Consider the following 27,086-nt stretch of genomic DNA (forward strand, 5'->3'; position numbering starts at 1 on the left):
CGATTTTCATGTGGCGACGCGATGGCGCCGCCAGAATACATTTTTCCTACGTCCATCTGTATTTTCTATCTCCTCGAATTGTATTTGATATTTCGACTGCGGATTTTTATACATTTATGTGGAGCATCAAAATGTTCGCAAAATAAATCGGCGCGGATCTTTAACAGAATATTCGATGGAGTAGAAAAGGGAAGGGAGAAGGAGATGTGCATTTAGGGGGGGGGAGGAGAGGGAGATTTAGGGAATGGACGAAAAAGATCTAGGGAACAGAGGATTTACTAAAGGAAAGGATCTAGGGAAAGTAGGAGTTAGGAAAGGAAGGAAGAAGAAGAGGTGACGGTTTAGGGAAGGGAGAAGTAACTGATGAGGAGATCCACGGGACGGGGGAGGGGGGGAAATTCTGAGGAGGGTAGGGCGAAAGGGATCCAGGGGAGGGAGGGGAAAAAGGAAATTCAGAGGAATGAGGGGTGACAGGAAATCCAGGCAAGTGGGGAAGGGCATCCAGGGGGGGTGGGGAGAAAGGTAATTTAGGCAAGTAAGGGAAGGGGATCCAGGGGAGGTAGGGGAAAAAGGTAATCCAGGAAATTGGGGGAAGGGGATCCATCGGAGGGTGGGGCGAAAGGGAATCCAGGCAAGTAAGGGAAGGGGATCCAGGGGAGGGTAAGGGCCCCTTTCTGCTCCTTCCGATCTCCTCCGGACGAAGAAGGTCCTAAGAGGGTAGAGAAGTGGGGGATCTAGGGAAAGGAAGGAAGAAAGGGACCCAGAGAGGTGAAAGGATGTTGGGATCCAGAGACTGAAGGAAGGGAAGGATTTTGGAAAGAAGGGGGAGGGGATCCAGGGAATTGAAGGTAGGAGGTGATCCACGAAAGGTAGGTGAGGATGGGATCCAGAGAAAGGGGAGGGGATCGTGTGAATTGAGCAATGTCACTGTGTTTTGGCAAAATTGGTATTTTAAATGGCATAAAATATATTCCTAGCCTTGAATTAACTTAGCTGCGAAATAAATTAACCAGAGGTGAATTTTAAAATCTGTCGATCGAACTCTTCGCGGAACAGTATTATTCGCTTCGATCTAAGTTCACGTTCGAAACAAATTGTCAGGTGAACTGTGCATCGAAAATCCTCAGGTCACTCGAGATTTGACTCACCGAAAAGACACAGAAATCCAATATATCTTACGACCCGACAAGATCGTGGAGAAGACGTCCCATTTGCCGAGTCTATCGATCAAGCCCCGATATTAGGTAACCTGAGGCTCGTAGATTTCGGAACGAAGCGGAAGAAGTGCAACGGTAACGATAATGGGGAACACAGACTATTGGCGTAGTTCTCGAGTGGCGCTTCAAATTATTCCTATTTCGAGAAGTCTGGCTGCGGTCCAGGGCTATCTTTTTCCTGCGATACAATCAAGAATTATCGAAAAAAACCGCACGGTGTTTTCTTCTGTCCAGCCGTATCGTATCTCTCTCTCTCTCTCTCTCTCTCTCTCTCTCTCTCTCTCTCTCTCGTTCCTTTTTGCACAAGCTTCGTTCCACGTAATTTATATCGCGGCTGTGTTTCACATTAAACCGGCGCTTTGGGGACGATCCGTCCTTCCCCGAAGATACCGCCGTTGCCTCCCGCATTATTTGCAATTTAAATAATCCGACAGATCGGTGATTAATCGCCCGGTTCGACAACATTTTTCCCGGTCGGGTGAGCTAATATCGAAGCCGGCCCCGGCCTCGGGATTTACATTCGCGGACACCACCGTGCACCTAAATTTTCTAGGGCAATCGCGGTAATCGATATCATATTTGTTGGCTCGCGGGCTCGCTTCGGGAAATTAAATTCGGCCGGATCGTTGTGCGCGCCCCGGGATGAGAGAGCACGTGTTCCTTGATTCACTGCCTTAATTGTCTCCCCGTCTTTTTAGTCCATTGGCAACCGGAGCGATAATAGGCCAAACCCCCCACCCCTCGCCCTACCCCGAACGAATTGAACTGAAATTGAGACGAATGGAGGTATTTAAAGTTACAGCGAATTCTGGCAAACGCTCGCCCGCCGAGAATCGAAATCCGCGATTCGATAATCGGTCCGCGGCTCTGTTACTTCTTGGCGTTTCTATTTCGCCATATGTTCGCGATGCGAGCCCTTTAATTGTGCAAACGTATGTTCCTTTATTCAGTACGGTACTTCATTTGTCTTTCGTTCTCTCACGACAGAATGGTAAAAAAAGAACAATGTGACGAAAAGATCAATTTGAAAAAATAGATGACTGTGAATCTCCTCTTAGAATGAAGCTTTCTAAAATAACTAAAGGAATTACAAGAATTAAATGAAGTTAAATTATTTTTGACCTTTTAATAAGATTAAAAGAGAAAATATACTTTTATTTAACGTCGGCTTCCCACAATTGTCTTGTACAATTTTAATGATATAATAATTAGAATCTCTATGCGGATCTCTATGCACTTATAATAAATATGAATGGATAAACGCAAAGTAGAAAAATATTTAAAAGAACCTAAAACTGTTGTTGAATTATTTCAATCTGCTCACAATTATTCATAAAAGAAATGAGTGTGGCTTCTGCGTCGTGCAATTAATGCAATCTTTTATTTTGCACAAATATTCGCAATCTGGTGGTTACCGATCTCTGTGGGGGAAACAACGAGAGAAAATGAAATGGTGGGTGCAGAGCCGAGCATTTCAGCCGTTAACAATGAGCCCAACAGACGGAGGACCGGGGAGATGATTTTTGCGGCGCAGGAAGGTGGAATCCATTCGCGAACCGTGAAATGAGAAATCGTAAAATCAATTGAACGTTTCGAGGCGGACGGGACGCGCACGCGAAGGACGATCGTAAAGCTGCTCGTTCCGCCGCGGGAAAATGTGTTTAGCCCGACGCGCTTCTCGTTGACCCAGTTTTTTCCGCGTGCACCTGTTCTTTGGCGGGTAATAGTCTTTTTGCTTCGTTCGGCTAGGAAACTTCTTCTTCCGGATAGAAGTTTCGAGCTCGAGAACTTTTTGAATCGATATGAAAACTGCGCGCTTCAAGCGGATGCAAGTGGAAATTTGTTTCAATTACAACGTTACACGAGCGGGTCGCGTCTTTCGTGGATTTCCTCGTTCGGAGATCTTTACGCGTTTATAGCGCAATCTTGAGAACATTAAGTAAATTAAGAATTAAGTTTTCCAAACAATCACAAGAATTTTGAAGAACAACAGTAGAGAGTTACTTGAAGAGCTCCTCAACAGCCTGTCATAATAATCTTGAGCTCGGTTGTTTTGCTGTTTTAATATTGTTATCAGCTACAGTTTGTAGAGCTTTAACAATTACTTTTGCATATGTACGTAGCACAGTTTACAAAATTTTAGGAGATCATTTCTGCTATGATATTTTACGTTCACTGAAATCAATATCTGCTAACTTGTGAACTGCACTCTACGCAATAGCTGTAAGAGCCACTCATTTGCCAATTCGATTAACTCTACAAAACAAAAAATAGAAAAACTTGCTGGAACAGTACGTATTCATTTCTAGAATATTTTATTTTCAATCTTGATGATTCAACGGCTCCAAGTTGAATTATCAAAGAAATATATTTTAAATGAGAAAAATTGGGCATCAATTCAGTGTTTCGGTAATGAAAAGTGAAAAACTTGAAACTTGATCATTCCAGCTTGTGAACGACTTATACAGTGCTACAATGAAGATTACAGTGCAGAACATCTTTCTAACGAGTAGAAGTGCTCGTTGCCCGGAATGCTAAGTGTGTATGTATGACAAGTCGCAGCGCGATTGTGCCAAGTCCCCAGAGCGGCGAACAATTGAATAACGCGGTTTTCGGCTGGCCTATATTAAACTACTACCATCTAATGTAATATCAATCGTCTTTCCAGCGAGGGCTGCGTTAACGTGGGCGAGCTCTGACCGTTGGGAACCATTTGCTAATAGATGCCACGAGATGCCTCCATTAGACCGCAGGGACATTCCGGCTGGCAATATACCGTCGATGATTCAGACTCGAATTACGAGCTGTGAGACGACGCTAGTTACGCGTCGAAGTATCCTTCGTGTGCCCGACGGCAATGGGTGCATCCCCGAAGACGAACATTAAGACACCGAACATGTCTTGTGCAACTGCTAGCCGAATTTTCTAAAAGAAAACCAATTTTTCCTGTTGATTAACCTTGAACGACCTTGAACGACCTTGAACGACTTAAAAGTCAGCATAATCAGCCGGGGAAAATTTCTCTAAAATCTGTCGGTCTCGACCGCAGAGACATTCCGGCTGGCAATGTACCGTCGATGATTCAGACTCGAATTACGAGCTGTGAGACGACGCTAGTTACGCGTCGAAGTATCCATCGTGTGCCCGACGACAATGGGTGTATCCCCGAAGACGAACATAAAGACACCGAACATGTCTTGTGCAACTGCTGGTCGAATTTCCTAAAAGAAAACCATTTCTAACCTTTAACGACTTTGAACGACCTTGAACGACCTTGAACGACTTAAAAGTCATCATAATCAGCCGGGGATAATTTTCCTAAGATCTGTCGGTGTCGAACGTCTGACACAATGCCCCCTGTCAGAACCATATCAGTCCCCACAACCGCGAGTTCTCCGAAGTGAGGATTCGCCGAATCCGCGTGATCACTGGCTCATCGATACATCATCTCCAGAAGCCAGGAACGCAGCGATCCGCTTTAACGAGGGCCGGGGCATCGCGAGTCTGCACTAAGCCTTGTGCCCGTGTTCAGCGTCTGGTAGCTACGTACCGTCTTGATGTGTTCGTGGAACACCTACACAGAGGTCGGCAGGGTCTTAATCCGCGTCGCTAATTTCCACGGAATCTACGCGTAATGCGATCACACCTGAGCAGGCAGAGGCGATGGCGGCTCCTCGGTGCTCTCGGCAGCGCGAAGCAAATTCCCGGACGCAGCGATCCGTGGATACAGACCTCGATCTTTGCCCTGGCCCCTTCCTCGGCCCTTTAGCCGCGCTGTTCCTTGTCCAGCGTCGTTCGCGTTCCGCGATATCGGCGGACGCGCGACTAATTGGTGGTCGACGATACCCTGCGCCCGTCGGCCAAACGAGATCCGACGAAATTTCGTTTAAAAGTTTCGCAGAGCCGGGCTGCGAACTCCGTTGCACAAGCCGCAAAGCTACTTTCTCATCCCCGCGGTAACGCTAAAACTGCGTTACGCGGCCCGCCGAGGACCCCGACGACCAGCCCGGGCCTAAATACCCCCGACATTCCAAAACAATACAGCCCCGGCTAACTTCCAGCGCTGACCTACGTTCTAACTAGCCGGGCTACCAACTTCTAACTCGGTTACTGGCCCCTCCTCTCCCCCCCCCCTCTCTCGCGTTTCTGTTCTGTAGTTTGTTTGCCTTGTCCTTTTCATCTACTCGCAGCCACCGGGAACACCGTGTGCACACTTTCGGCCTCTTTGCCCGTTTAGTCGCTCCGTTTCATGTAAACTGTATGACGCACAAGGGTGTGAAGGTGGCAACTACCTACCCTTATAAGTATTCAATTCTTACAAAAGGAATATTATTTTCTTATTTATTAACAACAGAATTACAGTCCTCTATGTCCGTTCTGTCGCTACGTTTCGTGGAAGTTGAATGGCGTAGAAGGGTGTAAAGGGCGTAGGAGGGACCCACCTCCCTTTATACGTGTTCGTTTGTGACATGCAAAATATTACTTTTTTTGTGACTTAATTATCGCATTCGGAATGGAATAATATACAAAAAAGTAAAAATTAATAATTTTTCAATTTTAATATATAGAGTGTCCAAAAATGTACTTCCTTGATAAAGGTGATACCCGAGGTCATTTGAAGCAACTTTTTCCTTTGCGAAAATATTCTTCGCGGCTACGTTACGGAGTTATTAACGAAAAACACAGACCAATCACAGCGTGGCTACAGCGGACGAATTATGGCTTCGTGGGAGGTGCCGTTGAGCGTGGCGTTCACATTGGCCGAGCCGGAATCCGTGTGCTATACCCGCGCTCTAATTGGTCCGCGTTTTCCCTTAATAACTCCGCAACAACGCTGCGGTGACCATTTTCGCAAAGAAGAAAGTTAATTCTACTGACCTCAGGAATCACGCCCTTCGAGGAAGTACATTTCTGGGACGCCCTGTACACCTTTCATCAGAAAAGTATTGATAGTACGAAAAGTACACTGATACATATCATTTCGAATCGATGTTTGTTTGCGTTTTTTGACATAGATAATTGTATAATAAAATTGTTGTTCCCCGATTTGGAGATTTTGGGCCACGATACGCCGACGCCATCGTTCACAGCAACCACGCAAGCTGGGAGACGCGGCTGCTCGGATTCGACGACAATGAACTTAACTCTCAAAACCGAGAGTCCCTTGGTTATTTAATGAGCCGACGCATAAGGTAGTTTGTCGATTACGACGCTGTTAGCCCGGCTGGGAAGCCAGCGCCCGCTGCAACGTCTGAAACGTTTGCCTTTGCTTAAGATCCTTCGCCCTCGGCCGTTCCTCGAAGCGTCGCAATTACGACGCCGGAACGTGCGCAACCACGTCGAGATCGGCTCGACGAGGAAATTCGGATTTAATTGTCCCGCGTTCAGAAGCTATGGGAGCGTCTTCGGGAACGATTCGTTTCGATACGTGATTGCCAAAGCTTCTTTTCCCTTTGTTTGCCGACGATTCCTTCGCGATTGAACAGAGCCGAGAAAACCAGTATCTGGTAATTGTTTACTCTAGGGGACACCGTAAGGTCGCCTCGACCTTGGTATGAGTATAGGAGTATAGGACTGAGTAAGTGTTTGTTATGACTGCGGCTCTTTATGCAAAATAAAAATTATTTACATCAGTTGCAAGAAATTGAATCCCATTAGAAATGTCTTAACTTCAATCAGCTGAAAACAATACACATCTACACTCTATACATTCGCGTAATCAAGAAGTTGCTGCATCATTGTTTACTATATTTTCTACATTATTAAATTTTCTTGAATTTAATAAATTACTGAACATTTAAATATTGCATGACTGAATTCCATCAGTTTTATATAAAATAAAAAAGTCGTATAGAATAGAAATACTCTAGGTCGGCAAAAATGTTTGATTTTCGATTTAAAATAGTTCCGCGTGCAGATCATCGCACTTTTTCAAATTACACCCACTTATTTTTCCCATAAATGCATAAAACCAACTAGTCTACCAGTCATGATACAATCGGAGGTGTCTAGAAACTTTAGATTTATTGAAAATTTGATTGTTCAGTGGATGGGATCGTGGCTAAGTTTAAAAACAAATGCAGAAAATTTTCACTGAAGATCCGCAGTCTGCTGATAATACAAACCTAGCTTCCCTTGCGGAAACCTTAAACAACTATACGAGCTACCTAAACCGTAGTAACCAGGCTTCCGGGCCAGTTTACCGGGAAAGTCGTTGAATAAAATTCCCCGTTCAACAATGGCCGGATGAAATCGAAGATCCCGGCCGGCTCTGCCTTGTATCGGTAAGGGAGTGACTATTAATATTAAGCTTTTAACGAGGAACACGTTTACACGAAACCTGATTTAGCTCCGGCCAGGGGCTCGATACCAGCCGGTAATCCTGTTAGTCCGGTAATCGTATTTGAGGCACGGATCGTTAACTTATCGCTCCGCGGGAAATTTTACGTTGTGATTTCCGGGGGCCGGGGTGCCGGTGCCGTTGCGCTCACGGCGATCGATGAATTTATCCAGGGGGTGTTCCTCCCCCCCGTCCCCCGGCCGGTGTGCATCGAAATACGTGTCCGTTCCGACGTGGCTCTCGTTGTTTTATCGGATAATTACATAGGAAAATCGCGGAAAATTCGATACGCCCGTTGGGATGCGGATGCGAAGCGAGAACACGGTGCTGCTGCTGCAACGCGCCAGTCTCTGTTTTCTCCGCTGGTACTCCGCGCGTTCGCGCGCACGCGCATGTATGTGTTTCTGTGTGGATGAATGCGTGCATGCGATGCGAAAAGGAAACAAAAACTCGATGAACCGTGACTGTCGGGTGAAACACACAGGTGAAAAGTGCTGCGCCGAGAAAAATGACAGGGGAACATCGGGGACAGACAGACAGACACGTCGGCTTACCGTTGGTGAGATGCATACGGGAGTGCTCGTCGGGGAAGACGGTCTCCGAACGGTCGCTCGCCGTCGAGCTGCTGCTCAGGGCGCTTGCGTGACCTCGACGAGTTCTTCGCCCTAAGGTCCCACCGCCGGTGCTAGTTTTTTTCGACGGAGCCGCGTACACCGTCTCCCCTGCAACCCATCAGAATTTTTCAGATGCCTCCTCGGAACGACCGGTTGCCGAAAATTCACCCCCTGCCCGCCCTTAAGCGAGCCGTGCGCGTAAACCGAGGTGAACGAACTTTTTAGGAATTTATTGTAGCTTCTGGCATGAACCGATCCTTTTCTTATTTTGGGGACATTTTAGTAGTATTTAGTGCTAGTTTTTTTCGAGGGAGCCGCGTACACCGTCTCCCCTGCAACCCATCAGAATTTTTCAGATGCCTCCTCGGAACGACCGGTTGCCGAAAATTCACCCCCTGCCCGCCCTTAAGCGAGCCGTGCGCGTAAACCGAGGTGGACGAACTTTTTGGGAATTTATTGTACCTTCTGGCATGAACCGATCCTTTTCTGATTTTGGGGACATTTTAGTACACTGTTGAAGAACTGAGAGCAATCTTTTTTAGTCGGAGGAGCCTACGCTTGAAGGAGGTATGATCTCGGAAATTCTTCCTCTTTAATTCCTTTACGTGAACCGTTTGAAATGGAAAAATTTTTGGGAATTTATTGTAGCCAGTGGAATGTGCCTATCCTTTTGGCAATTCAAGGGTGTTTTACTACGTCGTTGAAGCAACCAAAGATATTTTTTTAGCCGAAAATGGCTTTGCATTAAGGAGCTATAGTCTTTGATAGTACACCTCGAACGCATCCTTAAGGATCAGCTCGACGTAAACCGTCGAAAAAGGAATTTTTGGGAATTTATTGTAACCAATGGGCTGGACCAATCTGTTTGAAATTTGAGGGCTATTTTACTGCACTATTGAAGTAACTGAAGATAATTTTGTTAGTCGGATGGAGCTGTGCTTAAAGGAATTATGACCTCGGAAAGTGCGCCTCGAACACACCCTTGTGAGGCAAAGCTTCGTGTGAATCGTCCTAATTGGAGAACTGTTTGGAAATTTATTGTAACCAATGGAATGAAGCAAAATTTTTGGAACTTTCCGGCAATTTTACTTCCTTCTTGAAGTAACTAAAGATATTTTTTCTAGTCCGAAAAATCTGTGCATAAAGGAGTTATACTTTCAGAAAGTCTACCTCGACCGCGTCTTCAAGGAAACAGGTTGGCGTAGACTACCGGAAATGATCGGAATTTTGGGAATTTATTGTAGCTAATGGACCGAATCAATTGTGTTTAAATTTCAGGACAATTTTACTACACTATTGCAATAACTAATGATATTTTTTTTTAGTCAAAAAGAGCTGCGCACAGAGGAGTTATAAGCTCCGCAATATCGTATCGACGTGACGATATGTTACAAATATTTAAACTCTGCGTGTCGGATCCTTTGACAACATTTCCGAAGACATCAAAGAATTACTAATTGTAATTTAAGCCAGGGTTTAAACGTTTTCGAGCCAAGGTAGCAATTTAAAATAAGTGGTGCCACTGCAAAGTAGTCGGCACCATAAAGAGCCAAAAGGAAACATTAACCGGTCAGGTTGGAAAAATTGGCGAATTTCCGAACTTTGATGCAGAGGATTCACAGTCCTTCGTTAAAATGAGTAAGAGGCTTACCCGTCCACGGCTTTGTTCCTTTACGAACGCGCGTGCCAGTCGGTTCTTTCCGGTGGAAGCAGAGAGTACGGAGTAATATTTTATTTCGGCGGAAGCTCGTTTTTCGGGAATCAATAGCGACGATTTTTGGATGTGTGCACCGTTTCAACTGGCAATTAGCAGGCATGGTAAGTTAGTTTATAGTTCCATTCAGCGGCGTGTGTGCGGGGTCGAAACTCGATTTTCTCGAAAACAACGATTCGTGAAAACGAAATTTGTTCCGCGATTTCGATGTGTTTCGGAACGAGGAATCAACTCCGGCTAATTTTTACCTCGTTACCGATGGATCTAGCGCGTACAATCGACTCGTAAAGTAAGTTAACTCAAGGAAAACGTTATTGGAGATGTTCAAAAATACAACATTGTTCGAAAATACAACATTTTACACTGGGGTTTTTCTTTGTTTCACCGTCGAACCAACGAATCTCTTATCCTTAAACTGTAATATTACTCTTGTATGTGATTCCGAAAATTTAGAGACAAAGGAGAAATTAGAAACAGCAAAATGGTAGCATTTGGAAGAGTCGTCAATCCACGTTCTGCTCGTTTTTAATATTTTTTGAACCGTAAAATTGAAACAAAAGGTTATTTCGACTTAACCGTGACACCAACGATAGCTACAGGTCTACTGAGGGTATACACAAAATTTGATGTCAATAGGAAGTCAATATAGTAGATCCAGATCTCCAGAGATATCATGGAAGTTAATTCGATGAAAACAGTTCCGGGAAAACGTGGTTTCAAGGTTCAAAGGATTCAAAGCGCGTTAACTTCGTCAATTTTGGGGATTTCGGGATATCGATTCGGAAACTCATTTTCGTAACCTCATTTTTCACGAAACTGTAAAAGAAATCGACTTTTCCGAACTGGCAGCCTGAAGTGCCCTCTTAATCCCGAAAATAGTCTGACGAATACCGCGGACTTTTATGCGAAATCCCAGCTTCATATATTATTTTATAAAAATCGAATTAAGCGAAACATTTTTCCCCCGACTGAGAAGTACCATCAACACAAAATAAATTAAAAACGTTACCAATTTCGTTTAATATAGACGTTTAATAAGTCGAGTATTTCTACCGGTGAGACGGTTAAATTACTAACCGAGGCGACTTTATTTCCACAAATATTAGTCAGTAAATGAAATCAAGTGTACTTCCAGCCTATACAATATACTTTAAAAATTGAGGATTTTCACGATGAGACATTTTTACGCGATTTTAAAAATTCTCTTTTCTGCAAGTACTAGCTTGTCAATCCTTTCCATCTTACGTCCCATTTTTGTAAATGTTCAAAACCAAAGCCTCTCCTGAGAAATACATTAAAACCCCGGGTTTCTCTTCCTCTCTCATTAAAAATTCGTTTTTCCACAATCAGCACGGTCGCGATTTCGACGGGGTTTCCGGCATAATATCAGCCGTCGCCGATGCGAGGATACGGTTAATATTTACAGGAGCTGGAGACACGGGTGCACAAATGTTATTCCGAACCGGAGGCGATCGTTTCGCTTGGATTAATCAACCCCCGGACGGTAGGTACTCGTGGTAACGTAACGCGACGTAACAACGGAGGATTCGTCTTGTGGCGTTCACGAGTATCATCTAGTCTGGTGCGGGTGTGGGTGCGGGTGAGCAGAATCCGCTCGTGGCACTAATTAACTCTGTACCGTTGCCGTTGCGGGATCTCTCCGATGATATGCTCCCGTTGTAATGATGCCGGCGAGAATTGGTGCTTTCCATAGGGAACGGTGACGCCTGCCGATGATTCGGCGTCAAGGTTGGCGGCGGCGTTGGGAACGGCGTTGTCGGGTTGTCCGTGGTTGCCGCACCCTCTGTGTCCGAACCTGTGCGGTACGAACGGTCCCCGACACCTGCGAACACAAATATTTCCATAGTCTCAATCTATGCAAAAGTTCTGAAGTAAAAATGCACGAATTTATTTTAAATAATTGTTTCAGAACACATTCTCGAAGATACGTTGCACTTTCTGATGTTTCTAAGGTAATAGCTGGAAATAACGTTTTTAATATTTTGGGTCATGGTAGACTCGGATCCCGCCGTCAGAAGATTTTTTTCCCCAGGGGAGTTATCAAAGACAAATATACTCCAATCACTGCAACCGTAACACGTTGCCTGCCATGTCACCCAAACGTGGGTGACGGAATTATTTGTCCAGGTTTTAAAATGAATTTTTACGTTAATACATTCATTCTACCAAATTTGGTTAGAATCTGTAAAATACAAGAAGGTTGGGTGGTCTACTCAATATCATACATTTGATTTTTCAATTTTTATTTCATTAAATAACGTGGTTTGATTTATTGGAATTTTTGAGGTTTCTAGTTTGGCAGTCAAAGTGGTAAAGAACGTACAGTAAAGGGTTAATTTTCATACATCAAAATCAAGTTTCAGGCAAAACGTGTCCCCCCCCCCCCCCTAATATCAAATCAAGATTGCTCGAATTCAATCCCGACGGCATTAAACATGCTCGGTATTCAAAGCCAACAACCCCGAGTTAATCACAGTGCTCCAATTAACTGCATTGAGGGGGTCGCTGGAATTAATAACAAACTCTCCGCGAAATCCGAGAAACGAAAGAGCCACGGAAATCTATGGCAGTGAATTAAGTTCGATTAAATTTCTAATCACCGATAGTCCAATAATTCACGGCGGAACATGTGTCAACCCATTGTCGGGCGGGCGCATCCGTATTACGATCGAATTGACTCCCATTCATCGGGTCTCGACGCGCGACGCAAATATGATTGTCCAAGACCATGACGGGGGCATAAACACGCGAAACGAAGAGGGGTGGGGGTTAGGCGAGGACGGCACGGGGGGGTGGGGGCATTTGACCGGTGATTTCAGGTTTCATCGCGTTTCGGAACAGCTACCCGCGAGGTGATTCGGTATGGTTGGTCGACGGGGCTGGATGTACGCGCGTATAGTCGAATACCGCGATGCAGGCTGACGCGCGCACAATCGCGCACAGCCGGACGACATGCGAGCGCTATAGCGAATCTTCCGGAGTCATCTCGAGAGTGGCGGCGGCGTGTTCGAGGCGATACAGCCATCATTTCGTTTTACTGCTCTCCAAGCGCTGCATCAGCCGACCGTGTTGGAGGAAACCTTCTCACCCTCCCCCTCACCCCTCCCCCGGAACTATCTCTTGGTCCTGCATTCTTTCCTCCCTGGACCTGGAGCACTTTGACGCGCGTCGTTGCCCTGACCCGCATTTGCTTAAGTTGTCTGCCGCAACCCCGCGCCCATCTCTCTCAAACCTACGACGACAAACCGAGCGAAACCTCTACACCCCCCCTCCCCGGACTCGCGTTTAGGGTACGCGTGATGGCCGAGCGGACGAGCACTTCGCGATGAGACTGTTTCAATCACGGAAAAATAACAGTCTTGCCAAGCATGTTTATGGGACACTCGGAAATTTGTTGGTTGTTTCAGTTGGGGAGGTTAGCATCGATTAAGTGGGGATGGACCGATGGTTACCTTTGCACTTTTTATCCTTCTGATAAATAGAATACGATGCAATGAAAAGAAATGTTTGACCTTTTGACTTTGAAGTTCAAGGTCACAGTTAATTTTGTCAAGTATACCAAACTACCAGTTCTGTGACCTTAATGGGTTATAGGTAATCGTGTAACGCGTCGTTGAACGTGGAATCGGGGATTTACAACCCTCGCAGACTCGTGTCCGAATAAATCCGAAATTTGCGACGGGATGCGTCGAGAGGAGTTATACGTCGGCGAACAGTGAATCCTTATCTGTACTCTCTTTTTTTTCCCACGAAAGTTTCCGAGCCAGTGTCCGCAACCTGGTGGATCCGTGCAGGACGATCCGCTCGAAATGAAACAGCGATTGCGCCTGTTGAACCGTGTGACCCAATTGCCAGGCACGCGGAGGTGTTCGTGGGTGTCCTGTCATTCTCACGTCACGGAACGTCAGGCATCGTCGGGCAAGAATATTCCGACGTGACGGACTGTTCCCTCGGTGACACGTGGACTGTGAACGGGCCGATCGTCGGGGCCAATCGGCAACCGGTTGCAAACAGGACATGCTCGCGTAAATAGGATCTGACGGTGTGCGCCGGTGACACCGTCGCGTTGGCCGTTCTCCTCTGTCCGTCGCTATTGATCGAATAACAATTTCGGAAAATCGCAGCGATGCAATACACACTGATAAATCGAAAACGAGACGGCGGATGCTTGACGCGTCACCATGAACGATTTGGCAATCGCTAAGTTCGGTTGCTAGGTTGCTCGTATTTAGAAGGCGATAATTTAATGGCTATGTTGAGTTTCATTGTTTCCCTTAAGTGTAAATGTGGTCAACAAATCGGATGACCATTTTCAAAAGATATGAAAACATCGCTGGCTATTACGGTAGGTTGGTACTTACAATATCTACAATTTTTGCTTCATAGAATCTGCAGGAACATAATTTTCATGACGAATAAATTCTATTTAAATAGAGTAGATGGATAAGTGAGTAGATAGGTATATCGTCCACATGAATTAGTAGATGATAAATTAGTGGTTGTACGAATCGGTAGGTCTCGAGTGAAACAGTTGAGTAGATTAGTACTTGAACAAATCAGTACTCGAGAGGAGTAATAGTTGAGTAACTTAGTACTTGACTGGATTAATAGTTGAACGAATAAGTACTGGAGTGGATTTGTAGTTGAGTAAATTAGTACTTGACTGGATTAATAGTGGATCGAATAAGTACTTAAATGGATTAATAATTGAGTAGATTAGTACTTGACTGGATTAATAGTTGAACGAGTAAGTACTTGAGTGGATTAATAGTTGAACGAGTAAGTACTTGAGTGAATTTATAGTTGAGTAAATTAGTACTTGACTGGATTAATAGTGGATCGTATAAGTACTTAAATGGATTAATAATTGAGTAGATTAGTACTTGACTGGGTTAATAGTTGAACGAGTAAGGACTTGAGTGGATTAATAGTTGAGTGAATTAGTGGTTGAGTAAATGAGCAGACGATGAGATGAGCAGATTAGTGCATTACCAGTTGAGCGGAGTAATACTTAAATGGATTCTCAAGTGAGTGGGCTAGTATTTGAGTACTAGCTAGAACTCATACTTGAGTAGATTAAGAATACTTGATTAGAGTGAATGAATACTTGAGTAGACTAATAGTTGAGTGGATTCGTAATTTCGTGAATTAGTACTTGAGTGAATGAACACTTGAGTAGACTAATAGTTGAGTGGATTCATCATTTCCTGAATTAGTACTTGAGTAGACTAGCAGTCGAGTGGGTCAATAGTTGCATAAATTAGTACCTGAGTCGATCAATATGTGAGTCGTTTAATAGTTATGTAAATGAATGGATAACTAGATGGATACGAGTGTAATTGTACAGTTGAGTGTATTACTATTTACTTGAATTGATAATTGAGCAACTGAGTAAAGCATAATCGAGGTAGAAAAATAATTGAACTGAAAAATCGCAACAAATTAAATCCGTACCTCAACCAACCCGACGCATTTCTGCCAAGTATCCCAACGCATTACCAGAAGTTGCGATAACCAAGCTAAATATTGTTCTTCCGTTGAAATACTTCTCCGGAAACGCCGAACACAATGATCGTTCCAGCGAGTACGCTACAACTGTATCACGACTCTACAACCGCGCAATAAATCAAGTTCGCGGATTGTCACTTTCTGGCCCTATTAATCTCAATCCCGCGTTAAACTCAGGAAGATTCTTCCGCGACACGAAGCATCGCCGCTCTAAGCTCCGAAGCCATCCATAAAGTTACACCTTCATCCTTTCGTCCTCGAATGGCATCAATTTTCTGCAAGAATATTACTTTGCAAGTTTCACGGGAGAGACGCCATTGTCCAGCTGGCGGTCATTGCACATTCCGGTAAACAATTCTTCCCTGGATACAATACGTGTCCACGGTTTTTCGGACACCCTGGCGAAAAAGATGACGCGACATCGGTCTCGTTAATTGGCAGATAATTGCCCGTTGGACGAACGCGCGATCTAATTTACTATTAAACTTCCTTCCCGCGGCGAAGGACAAAGGGGTGAAACGACGGTGGGAAAAGATGGTGGGGGTGTGGCGGCGCGAAGGGAGAGGGGGTGGGTAGTATGGAAGAGACGAGGGGATTGAATCTTGTCGGTAATTAATGAGGAAAGTTTTACAAATAGCCGAAGGCAGAGTCACTAAACGCCTTAACAAGACCGTGAATTCCATCCGCAAGCAAAATATCTCGCGAAAGTTAGTTTTTAATTGATAATTATCTTTCCCGGCATAAACGGTAATCAGCGTCCCATTCCGTTTCTCTCTGTTCCTCTAATTGGTTGCTTTACTCCCGTGAATTATCGACTATCGGCCGAACTTTTTCGGCTGTCCGAAAACATCAAAAAAAAAAAATAGCGAGCCTTTGTCAGATAAATATCGGTAAACTCCGGAGCACAGTTCACTCCCGGAACCGTCTGTTTTCGAGAAAAGTATCGGAAGTTTGCCGGGATAGACAAACTGGACTTCGATCTAATCTGTTCGAGGACGTTGTCGAACTGTAATAATGAATCCTTGGAGAAATTTTTGACAACTGGACAAACGGCAATAGCCAGGTTCATTTAATTTTCCAACTGCAACTATGAGTTACGCGAAGGTTAAAGTCTGGGCGTGAGGTTATGATATCTTCCATCAATTTCAAGAAACAACATAGCGTCTGACAATTCTAACAATGATTTCATAAAATGCTATCGGATTCCGACTCATTCAGAGATTTCTAATAAAAAAAAAAAAATACAAAAAAATGCCACCATCCACTGGCAACATGCCGAACGTCCCAAAACACGTGACAAACCTCCGTTCCAGGGTCTGCGACCCTCGGAAAAATCCCGTGACCCGGAGGACCAGGTCGCGAGCCCCCACGGCATCGCGAATTAGAAAATCCAATCTATAGAAACGCGGGTTGAAATTGCGGGAACGAAGCGTAAGAAATGTAGAGAGGGTGGCCGAGGAGGAATCGTCGGGAGCGGCGAAGGAGGGAGGGCGCGAGAGTAGCAGAAGGATGATGAGGAAAGAGGAGAGAGGAAGAGGGTAGCGGTCGTAGGGCATGCGAAGGCGAGTTCTCCGATGGTGGTGGAGGGCGGGGGGGGGGGGGAGGCTAGAAGGGGGCATAACACAATTACATGTGGGGTTGAAGCCGGGGGCCGAGCTTGCTCTCGGCGGCACGACCTTCCGGCTAAGGCAGGGACGAGGGAAAGAGCCCAACGGTGGGTGGCAAGATTGAATATGAAAGTTTAATGCGAGCAATATCAGCGCCACTGCCCCGTCCCACGGCCACTCGGTCTCTCAGACGTCTCGGCTATCAGGCTGCCCATCTTGTCCGTATCTCTCTTTATATCGTGGCCGGGGCCGACGCACAAAGCTGCTGGCTGCCTTCCTCCAAGGAGAGCCAGTGTCCTGTGTGCGCCACCCCCCGCAGAAACCGTTTCCCCCGATCTTTGATGTCACCGGGAAAAGCGTGTTCCCGTTGTCGCGACCGTGTTTTTAGACGGGAATCCGAGCTACCGTGCCACCTCGTCCGGCGGGGATACAGATCGACGGCCACTTGAGTCGTTATGGAATCAGGCTACCTTGGAAATCTTTCTACCAGGATATATAGCCTTTTCTCGATACATGTCGCAAATACCTGGCTGATAAAGGTCGCGGAGCTATCCCTACTGCCGCGGGGTATACCCTGTGAGTATAGGGAGAATAGTATCTCCTGGACACTGGAAAACACTGTACCTCCCGAGGTGTTCGTTATTTTTACGATAGTCACTGTAACAAATGAAATAATTCGTAGTGCAAAGAGTTAATCAGAAAAGTAAGATCAAGCACCGTCGCGGTGAAGGTCGTCGGTGAAATCGCCGCGCCGGCGGTGCTGGTCAGCGGCGTTGGCCGGTGTTCTTCATCGGTCAGTCGCTAACAAGCGCTCGTTTGTAGCCGGAACAAATGACGGGCACCATTTGACACCGTGTTCCGGTGTTCCTCTTTCCCTCGGCTTTCCGTGCACGGTTATTCTTTATTCCACGGTGTCACGTGTCGCGTATTGTAGCCGGGGGTCGTGTAATGGCGAAGCGCAAAGCGCGCGGGGGGTGGCTCGAGCGCGCGTCAGGTAATAAAATCGATAGTCCGGCAGGCTTTCACGTCGGTCACACTTCCGGGGCTGAAAAGTAAATCGAGCTCGGTCGAGGCCACGGGCAACGGCGAGAGGCAAAAAAGAGAGAGATAGATCGACATATATAGAGAGAGCGAGAGATAGAAAAAAAAAAAAAGAATATAATAGTGTTCTGGCCGGTATTCACTGCGTGACCGGCTATAGAATCGCTCGATCCCGGGTCCGGTGCAGGGTGCACGCTCTGCACGTTGCACACCGAAGGGTTTATTGTGCGCATCGCTGTTGATTGGAAATATTGGTTCGTTGTTTACCTTTATACAGGGCCGCGCGGGACCGACTATCTCAGAACAATGTCCTCCAACGCCAACCCCGTGCGCCCCTCGCCCCCCCCCCTCCCATGCTGTTTCTCTTTTATTTGTTTCGGACAATCTTGCGAACGCACGTCGAAATCCGTCAATTGCGCCGCGCCGTGTATTTACGTACACGCGCCGCCCGAAACAAATAACGGCCGACGCTGCCACCTATCGGACTTCGATTCATCGTCATATTTCGGACGGGAAACATTTTTTCTCCATTTTTTCTTTTTTCTTTTTTTTTTTTTTGTTTGTCGTTTTTTCCGTCGAGCACCGCGCCCGTCCGCGCGTCCCGTCGACGGAACGCCCCGTGAAATACGACCGGCACCATTTGCTTTCGAACGCGTCTTCGTTGGCAGCGCCGCGAGGCGATCAGGCGATACCCTAAGCCGCCGGGTTAATTGCTCGACGGGGTTTTAGGCGGTGGGGTGGTCGCGGTGACTGGTTACTGCAGTGTTTCGATCCGGACTTAGGGTGGAAATTCATTTTCTTTTCTAGGACAGCGCGAAGCGAGTGATCTCATTGTGTCGGGTTGTAAGATGGACTTCTTTGAAGCGTCACATTACGAATGAAATATAATTTGTTCGTTCGAAGTGGAAAGCGAAAGTCAGTGAAGACTATTGTCTTCGCATCTTTTGTGCAATTCTTTCCGAGCAGCGTTTCAAAGCTGGGTTATCACGGATCCCAGCGAGTAATAAATGCGACTGATGCATATTGCTTTGTAACAATGACAGGACTGCATCTATTTACACTTTCTACAATTTTTATTTTAGTATGTGCTTCAATGAGAAAGGAACAAATAGGAATCTATTGGGAATTTATTGGGTTAGTTCTGTTTGAATAAAAATGTAAAATTTTGGATCAATGCAAAAGGAATAATCTTTGTACGGATCTTCCGTACAATCTACTTTGTTAAGTACCTGAAAAATGTGAGAAATTCGTGTAATGTCAAAATTGTATCAGATAAGAGGAAATTTCTGATACCCTGGGGTTAATGACTTTAAATGCAATTAATCCTTTGTGTCCCACACTGGTCCCAGATCGATGGGTGTAATATTACATCTTTTATGCGAAACAACGCAATAAATTAAATTATTGTAATATATCGTACTCGTGAATTATTGTAATATATTTTGGATCGACGAAACCAGATCTAAATGCTTCCAAATAACTGGAAGCAGCAGTATCGCAACACGAACAGATACCAGCGTAATTCGCACGAGACCGAAATAAAAAGCATCGATGATATTTAAAGCGATGCAGCTCCCATCGTCGCCGCAGTATATCTCTCGTCGATAAAATAAATCTCGCATCAGCCGGGGCAATCCTCATTTTAAATCAGCTTGCCAGCTCGTTAAACGTTCACCAAATTCAAGTCAAACACGAGCCGGAGCTACGTCGTTGCCTCCCCAAATTAATATTCCCAGGGTTCCCAGATCCATAATCTACCCGCACACGGTTGCCAATGCCCAGTGACATTATAGATTACAGTCATATTTTTATTACAGTCGTTGCAGCGTGTTTCAAATCTGATACCCATTCGAAATCACGGAATTGATAACCCGCTCCAGTTTATCCTTGAATTATTTATAGCCGCTCTGCTTCATTTCGTTCCGGTGCCGGTGTACCTGAAATTGCTCCACGGCTCGAAGAATTAAAAACGACCGATTTTACGTCCTTTTTATTTGCCTGCGGCTTATGCTCCTCGTTTCCCTTCCTATGCTCTCGAGGACCAGGCTTGAAGAAGGAGCTCGGTTTCGAGTGCTAAATAAACGAAGTGAACTTTGCAATTTTTTCAAAAATAAATTTTAAGGCAGTCCTTTTTGAAACTTTTACGGTAGTTTACTATATGTTCGAGGAATATGTACTATTTTTTTTTTTTTGTTGAAGAATCTCCGGTAGAAGCGGATATATAAATATTTATGGAAGGCTCTTATTTTTACTACAAGTTCGAGTAATTAAGTAGAAGCTTGTTCGGGGCTTGAGCCTAATTCCCGTGGCAACCGCAGGCAGCCCTCGAAATCCTCGACAAATCGCAGTGGGCCACGTTCCGGGGTCCTCTCACGTCATAATGACATAATTGAAGCGCCGAGAACAACCGAAAGGATTGATCCTGGGGAGCGTTTACGGCCCGGGATTCGGTGCGTTTGACCGTGGGGTTTCTTCGGCGCGAACGAGGACGAGGACGAGGACGAGGACGAGGATTCTTCTCGCAGCGGGTGACGCGAAGAGTACCGTCGCAACCCCCGCTAATGTCGGGGGTGGATTTTGTTTGTAGGGGATCGTTGCCATGGCAGCCGTGCTGTGCGCTCGCTCGGCCACCGAATGCACCTTCGGACCACGACCAAGCTTGCGGAAAAGTTCGCCGCCCGGGGCTTTCGCGAACCCCTGCTAATTCTACTCCCGTAGAACGCGCCGCCAGCGAACTCCCTGCCACCGCGATTTTTGCCGAATTTTGGCGGCCGTCGAACTAAAATTTCATACCGATGATCAGACTTCGGATTTTGTACGCTTACGGGAAAAATGATGAGACTTAAAACAGACGAAAAATTAAACGACATTAACCCATTAGCAAATGTATATTTTAAAAATTTTGTCATGTTTTCCTCCTCTCGTGTCAGCAATAAGTGAATTACGCATCCGGCAACGTTCCCCTACACCCCAATAAATGAGAACGGGAACAAATTTTGAAAAGTCGGGGCCGGTTGTGTTGGACACTAATGTAATCTTCAGGTTGGAGATTAGCGAGATATTTTTGTTAGATAGTTTTCCAATCACGCTCCAATCCCGAGATCCCTGACGTCCACGCGAAGGGCACGTCAGTCAAAGAAGATGGGGTGCAATCTAATCGCGATCTGCGAAATCTGCTGCGTATTACGAACTCTTCCCCTCCCCACTCAATTACTTGTGAATAGTGTTACGTCTGAGAAGAGAGCCCCTTCGATCGCGCGACTCGACGATTAATTTGGAGCGACGGTAATTTTATGCGTTCCGGCTAACGAACGCGCGAGGGTCGCGATGAAATATGACGATCGGAAAATAGATCGGGGCTGCTGCAGCGAATCGCTCAGGCTCCCCGAATCTTGCTCATCTTTGCCGCGATTATTCACGTAATCTCCCGGCGAAACAATAGTCGGGGAGAAATACCAGAAGCATTGATAAATAACGCTGTACAAGGAATTTTAATCGTTTGAAGCTGCCGGTCTTTGAGGAATAGCTGCATAATCGGAGGTGTCAATTTTTAAAAAATTGGAATATTTTATTTTAGTGTTCTGTTAACTCTCCTAACAGAGGTATAATATTATATTGTTATTACGGAAATATGTTTAAAAAATTATTGACTTGAGAAGCTCCTAAAGAAGCATCTATTTGTCGGGGGTGTGATGTACCATATCTACTATAAGCATTTGTTTCTAGACAAAAATTTAATTCTGTAGTTTTAAAAATTGTAAACAATTTTTATACAGCGTAACCAATGACCCCCCGCATGTGAGGTCCTCGAAATTTGAATGAAGCGAAAGTATTTATCGAAATCAGAGAAAACAGTGGCAAAGAGGAGGAAGACTGTGGCTCCTCTAACGAGAGAAAGAAATTTATTTATTCGCCGGGAGGTTGTAAACCGGTCATTGAATATTCCCGGCCCCGCGCCAATGACAAATATGGATCCGTGAAATTTGAATACCATCGACGCGTTCGAGACTAGCTTTTCCCTCTCGACAGTGCCTAAATCAATATGACGCTTTCGCCGGGCGAGATAGGGGAGCGATCGAGAACAGGACATGTCCACGGAAAAGGGGCGCGCCGGGGTAGCCGCGTTTCGAAATTTAATATACAGGAGGATAGAGCGGTAAGATTTATCCCCGATGCCTCGTAAATTGTTTGCGCTCGCGGCCCGCAACAAAAAGGAGAAACGAACGAAAAGGAATCAAACCGAATGAAAACTCCGGCTCGTGTAAAACGCGTAAACCTTGATCGCTGAACAAAGCAATAAAAGAAAAAAGAATACTTGCAAAAAACAAATGCAAGTGAACGTGTACGCGCAAGCGAGAAGCGACGCAATCATCGCGCGAAAGGAATTACGTTCATTTTTCCGCGAACGGTTACTAAACAATCCATTTTACGACCTCGGTCCATCGAGGGAAACAACGCTCCGTCGGAACGCGAATAAATACGGAAAAGTATACAGCGGGGAGAGCAAACAGGGCATCGCTCGAGCAAAAATCGATTCGCGTCCGGAGCGCACCGATACGGCCCGCTATCGACTCGCCTAAACTCGCGAAAACCCGATCTCCCCTTTATTTGTCGCTTTGATTCGATCGCCGAAAACACCGGGACACTCGAGACAAGCAATGAAACTTTCGAGAGCGAAATCGCCACGCCGCCCTGTCCATCGAAACCAGACTGTCCGCGCTCCATCGAACAGAAACTAAATTCGAACTGCGGTAATGCCTCGATACTTGTGACAAAGATGTACACGGCATTGTCGAAGAATCATTTTATAGAACCTTTACGAACATACTTGCGATATTATTCTGATTAAAACGAACCCGAACACGACCTCGTTTGGTTCACACGTGCTCGTTTAATTCACGATTTAGTAGAACCTCGATTATCCGAACCGATGTTAACTGAACTCTTCCGTATTCGAATAAATGTGTTCCACGTGCAAGCAGTTCAATCCAGTGATCAATGCATGAGAGAGATTTGATCTAATACTGTAGCTAAATGACGGAAACGCTCAAATATCAACAAGGAGTTCGGATAATCGAGGTTCTACTATATCGTGGAGTAAAGAGGTAAATATGATCCGAATTACGTCGTGTTTGGCATCATTTTAATCAGAAAAATGTCACGAATATGTCGGGAATATGTTCATTATGAAAAATAGTAAAAATCAAGAACGTTTTAATACTCTAGTGACTCATTGGTATCGTCTTACCAATTTTCACATTTTGATGTGACGTTATTATAATCTCGTAACAATCCAGAACGTTTAAACTGGTTTTCCTCAAGATCGCGACTTTTTACATACGTCACTGTACCATCGATAGAGCAAGGTGTTTGAGTTAGGTTTAGCTTATAGTCAGACGGTAACCGTACGTAGAATGGGACAACACGAATCCGCGATCGCGTCACGGCAAAGAGCCCCGGTAGAAAATAGTCGTAAGGGCTCCCACGCACAATGTGTCCTTTTGCTAACTGTCATATGCATAGGGAACAACGGGGGCCGTCTACAGAGGCTGCTATCGAAAAGCAATTTCCGAGACGTCAAATGGAATGGAATCGAGTCGTGGCGTGGGGCGGTAGAAGGAAAGTTCGGTGACGTTTTCGTTGGTAACCCCGGCCCTTGGCCCCGAGATCACTTTCAGCGTGGGAGTAAGACTTCAAAAAAAGAGGAGGAACGAGGAAAGAGGACGGGACCAGGCTGCAGAGGGAGAGAGAGAGAGAGAGAGAGAGAGAGTGAGAGAGGGGGTGGGAGTGGTAGGAAGAAGGCGGAAAGAAATAGCGGAGGAGAAGCCGTATCTTCAACAGGTGCAAAGTGTCGACCGTTGAAAGGGCCACTCCTCGTTTCGTCTCCCACTTTACCCCGTTCCTCTTCCTTCCGCTTCTTAAACCGCAAGCTCTTTGATAAAAGGCCTAAAGCCGGCGAGCACCTTTGGGGAAAACGAGCCACGTCCCGCCGGCGAGTCATAATAAGTCGATGCTCCATTTGGGAGCCAACTATATTCTCTAATGAGGCCACACGATCCACCCTGGTCCATCCCCTGGCTCTTTCTGCATCCAGCTTTCGAACGAACTCGAGCAATCTCTCCTATTTACGATTTTTAAAAATCATCTTCCTCTATTTTTTCGTGTCGCGATCATCTAAGCGTGTTCGCAAAGTTTTATAATGAACCCTGGGGAATTGGTGAAGACACAGTAGCCCTTTTCCCATAAAAAAATCATAAAATGTGTGAAAAGATTTATTTTCTGAACCATGGACCGACCACCTCTTCTATATTCTACTTATCTGACCGTAATTCGACCCCTTTGTAGTTGTTCGATCGTAGATCATGACTATTTCACTAGTCTGATCATACCTCGTCCTATTCTACTTGCCGAGCCGTAAATCGTCGCCCATCCCTGAACTCGCCAAAGAATTTTCAGTAAATCCTACTGTAGCTGCTTGAATATTATAATAATTATTGTAATATGTTCGTTATTCTTCGTACTAACAAATTATTTAATTATTTACCCATTTGTGTTTTCTGTTTCTTTGGAAATAATTTAAGATTATAGTTTATGTTACTGTATTTTATATTTGATCGCGGATTTTATGCATTGATGACAGAAATTAATACAATTTAAGCCTCCGACGGCGGAGTCCGGGTCTGTTTTGACCCAGAGCATCAAAATCGTCATTCAATGCTCAGTTTCTGATTAATTCAATGAAACAATAGAAAAAAGATATCAAAAAGAAGTCAAGAAGTAACTTCAATAATATGTTTCAAAAAATTGATAAATTAAGCAGTGAACGCTCCTAAACACCATCAATCATACAATTATAAGAATGGTCCGTCGTCCGAGGGTTAAGGATCAATAAACTTGCAAATGTCGATATATTAATTCTAATTTATTAAAATACTAATTAACACTAAACCCACCGCGGTGAAATTTACAAAAACGCTTTCACAGGAAATGACCGAATTGACTCCTTTATTTGAACATATTAAACAAAATTAAATAAATTCTCACTTTTACAAGGCGTTTCACCTTTATATGTATTACGCTTGGTAGGTTTAGTGTTCAATCTGCTTTGAGGCCCCATAGAGTATCCCTGGAATAAAATCTTGTAATTCCCCTGAATTCCACGATTACACTAACGCTCCCAATTACAAATCTTCCCCGTAAACAGAGCGACTCGTCTAGGGCAAACGTTCCGACGTCCTTGTTACCGTACGACGCAGAATCCTTTCATTCCAGAAAACTGCTCTTTGCCCGGGGACGAGTCCCGATTACATTTTCCCCGCATTTAATTTTCTAGCTGCAGGAACGGTTCCCAGGTATCGACGTATCGACGTGTATCCCGCCGGCAACCGCAGAATACGAAATAAGAAACGCGGGGAAACTCGCGTGCGCCAGCGAAAGAAAGTTTCTTCGCTCGGAGCGAAGCGGCGCGGCGTCACGCGGCTATCGTCGCCGCACGAATAATGGACGAGGCCCGATGACTAATGCAGAAGCGCCGGATGATGATGACACGGTGGAAAAAGTTCCGGTTTGGTTTCATGAAATATACACCACAACAGACGCTAACAACCACTCATTACGGCTGAAAATAAACCGCGGGTCGTAGCCGGTCTTAGCCGGCGCGCCGTAATTCCGAGGGAAAATACAGAGCACTGAAATTTCAATTTCCCACGTCCCTCCTGGTCGCGGCCGCTTCTCCTTTTATTTCACCCTTTTCCCTTCGTTTCCCCCTCGTCCCCCACCTCTCCCTCTGCCGTCCGCGGAATGCATTAAAATATTTTCCGGCCGTTCGTCGCGAGTACGCGACGCTGCCGGCGAAAAGCTGAAATATTTCACGCGACCGAACGACGAGCGCGGGGCTCGGCGGCCGCGTCGCGACGCTCGACGGTGTCGCTTTCGAAGGCGTCGGCGATCGCGCAATTGTTGATTATTGCCGCGTCGCGGCGACGACGTAAAACTAATTTAAAATGTTAATGTCTCGGAGCCGAGCGACTCGTAATGGACGTCGAAACCTTAATAGGAAATCGAGCGACGAGCAAGGAAACGAGCAGATTGGATGCCAAACGCAGCCCAGCAGGGCCAGAACGCTGCCTCGTGTCTTCTCGATACCGGTTATCGATACTAAACCCGGGTACGATCGCGTTTCTAGGTAACGGCGTTCTCGAACGGGAAAGATAAATAAAAGACACGGGGATGAACGAATGATAAAAGCACATCCGAGGACACCGGACATTTTCAAACATCGCGGGAATTTCTGAACCGGACGTGGAACCAGACACATCGACAAGCAACGATAGCAGTCAGTTTCCTCCACGGAAATTCCATGGAGTAAGCCCATGGCACGGGTTCCTCCACGGGGGGTCCGGCATGGTAATTTCTCCATTTCTTCGGTCCCCCGCGCAACGTTGTCAGCGACAGCAGCAACGTCTCCGATCCGACGTTTAATTTTCGTCGGTTCAGCCCCCCAAGAGCGTGAAAACTGCTCGAAAAAGAACCACTGCCCCGGCCCCCGTTCCCCTGTATTGTCTTGCTCGAGTACACGGCCATGACAACTCTCGAAACGAAGGACGGCTCGTTAAGCACGGCGGGAACACCGTCTCCGGGATCGAGAACCTTTTAGCCCTTTAAATGCGATTAAACTTTACAGAAACGCTCCTCGCCCGGGACGGTTAGTTTCTTACGGATCGCGTCGCAGAGAGCTCTCTCGACGGAACGCGAGACTTACGCGGGGACTTATTTTCTATCAGCGAGCCCGGCCATTTCTTTTCTTGGCCGGCGAGATTGTCTTGCGAGCCGGACAACTTGATGGGCGTTCTTAATGAACGGGGGAAGTTGCACGCCTCGGATTAAATTTTGTTTAAATATCATTCTCGCTGGAATTCACCGTCAGAATTACGTTCTAGCAAACTGGGTGTTAGTTTGCCGCGAATAGCCAGGGCTAGATAAAACATCCCATTTTATAACTTCACAATTCTAAAGGGATGCGTG

At 45.6% G+C, this 27,086-nt stretch overlaps 1 protein-coding gene across 4 annotated transcripts in view; it reads right to left on the reverse strand.

The window, feature by feature from the left end:
• Ten-a (Teneurin-a transmembrane protein) overlaps nt 1–27,086 on the reverse strand; it is a 1,070,822-nt gene that overhangs the window by 615,875 nt on the left and 427,861 nt on the right. For all 4 annotated transcript variants that reach the window (XM_076790528.1, XM_076790527.1, XM_076790526.1 and 1 more), the window contains exons 5-6: nt 11,525–11,728; nt 8,112–8,279 (exon numbers count right to left, since the gene is read on the reverse strand). In XM_076790528.1, the coding sequence (XP_076646643.1) occupies nt 8,112–8,279; nt 11,525–11,728 (372 nt within the window). The remainder of the gene's footprint in view (nt 1–8,111; nt 8,280–11,524; nt 11,729–27,086) is intronic.

The sequence above is a fragment of the Halictus rubicundus genome, chromosome 7 (assembly GCF_050948215.1).
Source record: "Halictus rubicundus isolate RS-2024b chromosome 7, iyHalRubi1_principal, whole genome shotgun sequence".
In the NCBI taxonomy this organism is placed as follows: domain Eukaryota; kingdom Metazoa; phylum Arthropoda; class Insecta; order Hymenoptera; family Halictidae; genus Halictus; species Halictus rubicundus.